At 42.2% G+C, this 9899-nt stretch overlaps 1 protein-coding gene across 4 annotated transcripts in view; it reads left to right on the top strand.

The window, feature by feature from the left end:
• Nucleotides 1–8645: 8645 nt before the first annotated feature.
• CPED1 (cadherin like and PC-esterase domain containing 1) overlaps nt 8646–9899 on the top strand; it is a 265826-nt gene continuing 264572 nt past the window's right edge. For 2 of the 4 annotated variants that reach the window (XM_032305802.1, XM_032305801.1), the window contains exon 1: nt 8647–9660. In XM_032305802.1, the coding sequence (XP_032161693.1) occupies nt 9412–9660 (249 nt within the window). In that variant the 5' untranslated portion in view covers nt 8647–9411. Of the gene's footprint in view, nt 9661–9899 lie in introns of all 4 variants that reach the window. The other 2 variants (XM_032305800.1, XM_032305803.1) reach the window with 2 other exon arrangements.

Here is a 9899-nt window from a genome sequence, read left to right as displayed (position 1 = left end):
TAGAAATACTTATTACATCATTTCTTTTATGTTGAAACTTACTGGGTCCATTAGATTTCTGCTTTAATCAAAACCACTTATGAGCCTCTTAGAACTTATTCAGAAGACCATAAAATCTATGCAATGCTACCCAAAGGGAATGGGTTAGATAGAGGATTTCAGAGGTCTCTCTTAGCTTCACGAATCCTCAATTCTGAGCTGTTGCAGACTGATTTTATAGCTGGACAGCCCATAAAACAAAGTTGGTTCATTTGTGGGGATTCATGATTTCATAGTATCGTAAGTATCATGATTCCATAACACTCAGTATTTTCATGGAGATTTTATAAAACTTTAAGAAATAACATATAAAGTAGCATTCAGTTAGCTTATTAGCATGTTGCCTGGAGATAATCTGTGGTATTGTTTAATCTTCTAATTATATATAATGACTTTTCCAAATTCATTCATTTTCTAGGAATTGGTCAAAGGAAAAAGCCTTACATGTACAGCCTTATTTTAAGAGAAAGTTCCTTGTCTGAATCAGGAACATCCCTATTTCCAGCTGCTGCAACCCCTTTCCGTGTGTGAATTCCACTGCTTACCAAATCAGCTGAAAGCATTTTGACAAAATTTAACCTCAAACATTGACTATTTTATGAAGCCTCTCTAAAGAAGGAAACCAAACTTTCATTCCCTTATTTAGTAATTGGTGGAACCTGATAGTATCTGAGATTATATATATATAGATATATATATATATCTATATAGATAGATAGATAGATATGGGCCAAAACATGGAACTACCTCCTCAAAAAAAAAAAAAAATGTGGCCAACTATTAATATTCTTTGAGACATTTACACCAAGGGGTGAGATAAGCATTTTTGCTATTATAAAATACAGATTCAAAATTTTTGTTCTGTAAAAACTCGTGTAACAATTGCTGACACAAAAAAAAGTCCAAATGTGGGTTCACAATTTATAGGTGGTGAAAACTGAGGCCTTACTGGTGTGGAGTGTACATTAAAATGTTCATGGTGACACATTTGAAGCAATAAATGGCTTAATTAAATGCCTAAATGAAGCTGAGTGTTTGATAAACATACAATCCTTCTTTTTAAGGGCAGTTCATTTTTTTTGCTCTTTTCTCCTTTAAAGCTGATGCCACATACTTCAGATTTTTAACCATATTTGGTTCGTGCAGTGTTAGTGCCCTTCAACTTTAGATCTCAGAAATGGGCTTGTTGACCTAATTAATTAATCATAGAGAAACCGGTGTCTGATGCACTTGGGTTGTGAGAGGTGAGATAGTCTCTGTAGACATTGCAGTGTCTACAGTGTCCTTCAACTCATATTTTTAAAAGAAATCTCTACTGGATGGGTTTTAAGAGAAAATGAATACCTCAGAAGCATTTATTTTTGTGATTTTACAAACGTTGAGCACCTAGATGTTGAGAACACGCGGATGGGGAGGAAGGTACTCGGGTTTGGGTCTGGGAGGGACGAGGATGTTAACAAGTAATTGCGGTCCGCGGGAGGACGGACGGTGTGATGGGCGGATGCATAAAGCCCTGCGAGGACACGGGGAAACTTCACAGAGGTTTCCTGTGAACTGCTTCCTAAAGATACACAGAGTAGGGAAGGTTTTTCAAGGCAAGAGACTGACAAGGGCCATGTACACCATGGTAACTGACAAGTACTCTGGAAGGGTGGACGTCCAGTAGGGAGACGGCAGTTCGGCGGATACAGCCAGAAACCTAAGCGAGAGTCTAAACACGAGCATTTCACGCTGCATCATAGAACTGCTTGTTGATGAGAGCAGTGGTGGCATTGGCATATTGTTGGCTAAATACATTCTGATTATTTTTACAGTTTAATGAAACTAGCACTTTTCTTATTTCAATGTAGGGATGACGCAAGTTGTCTTTAACTTGGAAATTGCTAAAAAAAAAAAATTCTAAATTTAAGGTGAATCTTTTCTCCTGGTTTTCGAAACTACGAATTAAAATTGCGAGTGAAGGTTTTTTGTTTTCCTTATTTAGATGATAAGATTTACATTACCCAGACTGTAATTTCTGACCCAAGATCTTAATATTCCTGATTTGATTCTTCTATAGAGAAATAAAGCTTAAAGTGATATAAACATGAATTGACTTCAGAATTGTTTTTTGTTTTTTCTTGGTTTTTTGGGGGTTTTTTTTAATCGAAGTTTAACATATTAAGAAGACGTATACCCCTTTCTGGCCATTTCCATTTTAAAGTAGTAAGTATATATACTTCATAAGTCAATAGATAGTAAATTATTAGTCATTATTACAATTTTATAAATTATAAAATATTTATTAATAAATTATTTATTTAATAATAAATATTTGTTATAAATTACAATTTTTATTTGAAAAATATTAGCAGTTTCTTAATAAATTCTTCAGGGCCATATAATCTAGTTTTTGGTTAATCCAGAACCACATTTTACTTTTGTTCCTAATAGCAGAAGAGACCATAAAAGAACATTACAATCATCCATTTCTCCCCTGCTTATTAAAAACTCAGAACCTAATGTGGGAAACGAGGGTAGGGAATGTATACACTTGTGTATGTGTTGCTTATTCCCATTCCCCCATTTCTGCTTACCTTCTGCTTACCTATATTAAAGAGTAAGAGTAGTTTTTCTAGAAGGGTGGAGGAGCAAAAAAAAAAAAAGGAGTTTTACTTAGGAAAGTGTATAACTGCTAGTCTTTAATGGTGAGCTAGTTTAAAACATTCACGTTTAACATCAGTCATAAGGAAAAACTGGTCATATTTGAATTTTTTTGCATTGTAGAATCTAATCCAGTAGAGGGACCCTCCATGCTAATATATTAAAAGAACAATTATAATAGGTACTAAGTACTTTAGAAAGCTGCCTAGGTTAAATGTAATACAGGAGGCCAGCCAGAAATATTTCTGAATAACCCTTTGAAATAAATGAGTTAGCTATTTAGAATTTTGCTAATGTTTTACCAATTTTACCAATATTGTACCTAATATTTTAACTAGCTAGCAGAAAGTTTTAATATGACCTCTCCCCAGTATTTCTCATTAGAACTTTAAAAAATTTATGTCCGTATCCTTGAAGAACTTGTATATTTATCTTTAATATGACAAATGGCTATTTTCATGAATAGGTTTCGCAAATGTGCCAAAAAGATGTTTTCATTTTACCAGTGCTTATCATTTATAAATGTTTGAAAAAGAGTCCAGTTATCTGTTGAAGACAACAACAAAATAAGTTTATATATTAGAGATCATATGGTTTAGATATAGGAGTAATCTTTTAAAATTTAAGTGGTATATATATATATAACCAAAGAGTCATCCATACTGTATCAAAGAATGTGTCCTTCCTACTCACCCAGATTAGCTAAATGATTAGCCTTCATTGGAGTGGTAAGATAAAACGTCCCTCCCTTCCATCCCCTATCAAACATCCGTCTTTTAGGTAGTAAATTTGATGCTGTAAAAATTTCAAAATATCTTTCACTTTCTGAAAATATGAATGGATGATTGAATTATAATTACATTTAAAAAAAGAAACTAGGGGCGCCTGGGTGGCTCAGTGGGTTAAGCCGCTGCCTTCGGCTCAGGTCATGATCTCCCGTCCCGGGATCGAGTCCCACATCGGGCTCTCTGCTCAGCGGGGAGCCTGCTTCCTCCTCTCTCTCTCTCTGCCTGCTTCTCTGCCTACTTGTGATCTCTGTCTGTCAAATAAATAAATAAAATCTTTAAAAAAAATAAAAATAAAAATAAAAATAAAAATAAATAAAAAAAGAAACTAAATTATGTGACTATCCTGTGACAATTTTTTGAACGTATTATGGTTTCCGCAGGTTTACAGAAAAGATATGATGTGTTTAATTTAAAAAACACAAGTTGATACTATGTTCATGTTTTATAGAATGACAGATTAAAACAGGAATTCTGGCTCCATGCCAAGGTGTGAATTTGGCTCTAAAAAAGTAAAACAAATAGTGTAATTCATTGGATTAAATGTTTGCCAGTCTACCTGTGTGCTCACTGATTGAAGTGATTCTTTTTCTTTCTTTTCTCTTTCTTTCCTTCCTCCCTCCCTCCTCTTCTCTCCCTCCCCCTCCCCCTTCCTTTCTTCCTCTCCTCCCCTCCCCTCCCTTCTCCTTGCCTCGCCTCTCCTCTTCTTTCCTTCTCTTTCTCCCCTTCCTTCTTCCTTCCCTCCCAACCTCCTGCCTCCCTCCTTGCCTTCCTTCCTTCCCTTAGACTGTGTGCGTTAATATGGGTCTGTATACATGTATGTATACATATATCTCCATATATGAATATATAGTCTTTTAAGAGCATGCATATCTTAAAAGCAAATCTGAGCGACTTCAAGGAAATTATGTGGGCAAAGTTGCATTTATTTGAAGGCGTGGTATAATTACACATCCAGGAAGTGGTTAAAATCCCAGTGTCATTGCCACAAGCTGCACAGGTAACACGATTCTAACTTAAGTAACAATCGGGCAGCCACATATAAAAATTATGCAGTAGCTATTCTTTGATTAAATTTCATTTTTCCAACCTTAGTCCTCTAGTCATTTTCGACTGGATGCTGCTTTGTTGTGTGGGGCTGCCCTGGGCCCCACGAGACGTCAGCAGCCTCACTGGCATCTACTTATGAGATGCCAGCAGCATCCCCCTGGGCCGGCAAGCTGTGACAACTAAAAATGTCTTTAGACATTGCGACATGTCTCCTGGGGGACAAAATTGCCCCTGCTGTGTTGCATGTTACCGAGATGTGAAATATTTCCTGTGGGAAAAATGGAAATCGTATGGAAACTGTTTAAATCTATTATGTATAAACCTCCACAAATAGGAATTTTTAAATCACTTGCCAGGAGACACTGCTAGACACTGTAAGGATATGGTGATGAGTAAAATAGTTTCTGTTACAAAGAAGTTCATACTGTAAAAAGATACAAGTATACTAGTCACTAAAATACAGGAAAGAATTTGATAAAAGTCATCTTGGTTCTAGTGCATGCAAATTCAAAGTGCTTATACAGAAAGTTGTGAAAAATGAGTAAAGCAACCAGCTGAGAACTCTGGAGAGTTCTATGTCCCATTTAAAAAAGGCAGCGCCAAGTGTTGTTCTATGGAATCTTCAGGTGATATGCATGCCCAGAAATGCTGGGCTAGTGAGCAATTTAAAATGAAAAGCATCAGAGTGCCTGGGTGGCTCAGTGGGTTAAAGCCTCTGCCTTTGGCTCAGGTTATAGTCTCAGCGTCCTGGGATCAGGCCCTACATCGGGCTTTCTGCTCAGCGGGGAGCCTGCTTCCCCATCTCTATCTGCCTGCCTCTCTGCCTGCTTGTGATCTCTCTCTGTCAAAATAAATAAATAAAATTTAAAAATAAAATAAAATGAAAAGCATCTAGTTCAGAGGATGTGTTCTATCTGGACTGTTGATTCATCTAGAAACTCGAGTCTAGTTTGAAAAATAGAATACATTTTCAAAACTCCTTCTTCAGCTTCTTCAAAATACCTTCTTCTTTCACCCTCTCCCTTCACCGCACACTCCATACCAAAAACCCAAAATGGAACATACATGTGATGGAAGAGAGGTTTGAGGAGGAAGGTTGTTCTGTTTTGTCTGCCCTTGAAATGAGAAAACTCTAAAAGGCCTGTCACTCTATTGTCCCAGGCCAATGCTGCTTACAGATTCTTGAGTACTGACATGATCAAGGAGAAGGGTACTTTATGAAATTACTTGCACGAAGCCCTCGGTCTGAAACCCTGCCAGAACCCATAGGTCGGTATTCCTACAGCACGTCACCCTCCCACCCCTCTCCCTGGAGCAGCTTCCTCTGTCTTCATTGTTCCCTGTTCTGACGCCTTCGGACTCTAACACATGCTCCTCCTTAGCCTTCCATCACAGCCGGGCCATGAATACCCACTACTTGTTTTCTCCACCTACTGCTCACGCTCATCCCACTCTTGCTCTCTTTCTCCCAAACCAGCATCTGCCACCAACCTCCGTCTCAACAGAACGGAGGGAAGAGAACATACTAAATGCTCGTGTTCGCCTTTGGGCTTCTGGATTCCCAGAGGTCCAGTATTTGATAATTATCTGTTTTTGTGTCTGACACCACTCCAGACTGAGCTCGACCTCAGCATCGAAAACATAACAGACATGCGCTGAGCATGCATTCTTCCAACACCTGTCCACAGAACGATTGGGTGCTTTCCGTACATTACATCATCGGGCATGCCAACAACACTTCAAAGAAGGCCCAAGTGCCCTCTTTCCACAGATCACTCATTTAAAGACAGTTAAGATGCTGCACCATGCTACTACCCAGACTGGGTATCTGAGGTTGTCTGTGACCCCCTTGGGCTATTTGGTGTTATTTCCTGCTGTAGCTTCCTTTCCACTCTCCCTCTTCTCACTTAGCAGATATCCTTGTATGTAAGTATGTATGCATGTATGTACTACCATCCTCTCCCACGCCGTCAGACTTGGTGTTTGAAACAGGAAATTGGGTTTTTCAAGCCGCTGGTATCATTTCTAGAACATCAGTTGTCCACTTTCTTTCTGATCCCTGTTGAAGTCTTGCTATAAAATCATCTATGCTGTTGTCTCATGTTTCCCAGCCCAAAGGCACTATGGTTTTAGCATCTTGATTTATGTTTTCTTTCGTATCTTGTACTCAACAACTTAACGATATATAAAAATGGCCCTCCAGATTCCTCAAACTCTGTCTTTCACACTTTTTGCCTTAATAGAAATGCATGTCCATTACTTTTCTCCTAGTAAAGAGCTTTATCTCACTCAATCTCAACACAGGAACACTTGCGATGTAAAGATCTCATAATTCCTAGTATCTCTCAAATCACATTGCATCAACTAAAAATATACCTTCCAACATTATTGTTTGGCCATTTTTCTTAAAACTCTCTTGGCTTCTAAAATCAAGTGACACTTCATTTTTAAAAAAAATTTTATTTTTTATAAACATATTTTTATCCCCAGGGGTACAGGTCTGTGAATCGCCAGGTTTACACACTTCACAGCACTCACCAAAGCACATACCCTCCCCAATGTCCATAATCCCACCCCCTTCTCCCAACACCCCTCCCCCCAGCAACCCTCAGTTTGTTTTGTGAGATTAAGAGTCACTTATGGTTTGTCTCCCTCCCAATCCCATCTTGTTTCATTTCTTCTTCTCCTACCCACTTAAGCCCCCGTGTTGACACTTCATTTTTTTTTAATACTTTTTCATTTGTCATGAGATTGAGGACTCTAAATCTATAAATAAAATAATATTAAACACACCAGAGGGGGATATATGCAAGAATTGGGATAAAGCTAGCTTTCATGTGAATACTTATTCTGTAAAGCTTTAATTAATTTGTTTTATAAAGGTGTTAAACGAGTTTCTTACAAGTAAGGAACGAGAGAGGCCCATTTCTCTAGATCTATAATAGCAGGGCACCCCTAGGGGGCGCTCCGTCTCACAAAATGTAAGTGTGCATGACCGACGGAAGCGTTCCTTTCAGGGGTGTGGGCTCCCAGAAGAGCCCCAACCCCCAAGAAAGAGGTTGCGTTAGAAACAGGTTACAACACCTATTTAGGTTCAGAGCTTTTGGAGAATGTGCGCAATGATCCTAAGCCAGTCCTGTGTAGCCAGGTTTCGCAAAGCAGGCGCTGGAAGAAGAGCTGAGCCGCAGGCCCTGGACGGACGGCGCTTCGCCTTGGCTTTCCCTCCGCTGACTCGGCAGGAGTAGATGGATCCAGTTTGCAGAACACTGCCTTGCTAGGGGCGTCCTCGTGGCGGTGTGCAGAGCGTTAGGTTGTGCGGGACGGTGCACAAAGCCCGCCGCGTATCCCTTTCCGCAGAGCAAAATCACCCGCTACTCTCCACCGACCGCAGGAGCAAAGAATCAGGCAATTAGCCTCCGAAAGGCTCGGTCATTAGCCCGGGAAAGCAGCCGCCCGTGAGAGCAGTTAGGTGCCCCCGCGGCAGAAAGACGACTTGCAGGTATCCCGGTGCACACTCGGGCTTTCAAGATCTGGGGTCCAGGCGTTACTCGAGACCCTTTTATCCCCCACAAGAGTGACCCCCATGCCCTCGAGTAAAGATCCTTCCAGTCCACGCGCGGAGTTCGCGTTCGTCTCACCCTCGATCTTTGCCGTCGTTGGACGAAGGACTATTTGTTTTTCCGACGCCGTGAGAAGGGAAAGCGAGTACCCAGGGTGTCAAACGTCCGACGTGTATTTAAAATTCTGCAGCTCGCGGGGGGAGGCAAGGCGCCTTTCCAGGCCAGGGAGAGGCGCGGCTCCCAGGCTGGGGAAGCCCACCGTGTGTCACCGCGGGGAAGCTGCCCGGGCGCTGCGGCTGCCCCGGGGCTCCGCGCCGCCGGCCGTAGTAGCCCCGCCCCGCCCCGCCGGCCCGTGCGGCGTTGCTCCCCCGGGGCCCCGCTGGCGGCCAAGAGAGCGGCGGCGCGCGGGGGGCGCTGTGCCTGCGGCCCGGCGTGCGCGTCGGGGGTAGGGGGTGGGATGAACTGGAGTCACACGACTGGCTGTTTCCTTCCGAGTGCTCTTGGCCAGCAGTCCAGGAGGGGATGATCATGGAAACTTTTTTTTTTTTTTTTTTTTTTTTTTTTTTTGCTAAAAGGATGAAAACGGAGTGAGTACATAGAACTTTGAACTTGACGCGCAATGAGACTCATACAAGCAGAACCCTAGCAGTCACCGTGTCCCATCACACCCGCATTCCCTTTTGATGCTAAAAGCCGAGAATGCCTACGGGACAGTGGCCGCGTAGAAGTGGTGGAGGGGACGCCGCGGAGAAAGGCGAAAGGCTGCAAGCCGGGCGGCTCTGAACCTGGAGGAGTCCTGGGGCACCGCGGAGGCAGCTAGCCGGCATCCCGGGGCCAGCAGGCACTTCCCTTTCAGTCTCTTGCGCTCTTCAGTGCTGTTTCCAGGCTCCACATTGACTCTGGGGGCGCTTTTTTTTTTTTTTTTTTTTTTTCCCTGTGAAGTTTTTGCTGTGAGTTTAAGGATGTTTTGGAAATAAGGCATTACCGGAAGCAACAGTCTGGCAGCCTGGGGTACGCTCAGGTTGTTAGTTACAACTATTATTATTATTTGGATTTTTTGTTTGTTTTTTGTTTTGTTTTGTTTTGTTTTGTTTTAACCCGGCCCAGCCACTTTTCACTGTCATCCATGGAAGGGATCTTATTAACCGCCTCAGACTTTGGGGACCTATGACTCTTTGGCATGACCCCTTCAGAAAGTTCTTCAGCGGGGATGGAGCGATCTTGATTTCAATTGCGGAAAGAGAAGGCTGATCTGTATTTTTCATGCTGACAAAAAATAGCTGCTATGACTTCTCCGGCTACGTGGACAGGGGCCAAGTGAAGCTGAACTGGTCATGGTCTGTCGTCCAGTGTTCCCTTGTCGCCGGCGATTGTGTCCCCGGCCCTTCTTGGTGGGCTTGGTGGTGGCAGTCTGTCTCTTCTACCAGACCCTGACCCTCCGAGGGACGAGGAAGCTCACAGCCGCTGTCCCTGGGGCTGCCACGAACACAGCCCCCGACACCCGGGCAAGCAGATGCAAGAAGGGATTCTCCCCCGACAGTCAGTGCTTCCTTCCCTCCGGTAATGCACAGGATATCAGAAAGGTAAGATGGTCACAAGCTTAGCCTTGACATTTTCTGTAAAGATAGCAGTCTGCCTCTCTCTGTCCTTTCTGTAAAACTAAAATTAACTTCCATGAGGTCTGAAAGGGATCCAGAGTACACAACGGCCCAGAGAGTGACCTTATGACAGTGAGACACATGCTAGCTTCAGCTTCCTATATTTACTTCCAGAAAGTCCTGGCCATTATTCTGTCTCTTAGAATTTCACTTCCCCTTCAGCT

The sequence above is a fragment of the Mustela erminea genome, chromosome 11 (genome assembly GCF_009829155.1).
Source record: "Mustela erminea isolate mMusErm1 chromosome 11, mMusErm1.Pri, whole genome shotgun sequence".
Lineage (NCBI taxonomy): Eukaryota > Metazoa > Chordata > Mammalia > Carnivora > Mustelidae > Mustela > Mustela erminea.
The sequence above is the reverse complement of the archived record's forward strand: the minus strand, read 5'-3'. Positions and strand labels throughout refer to the sequence as shown.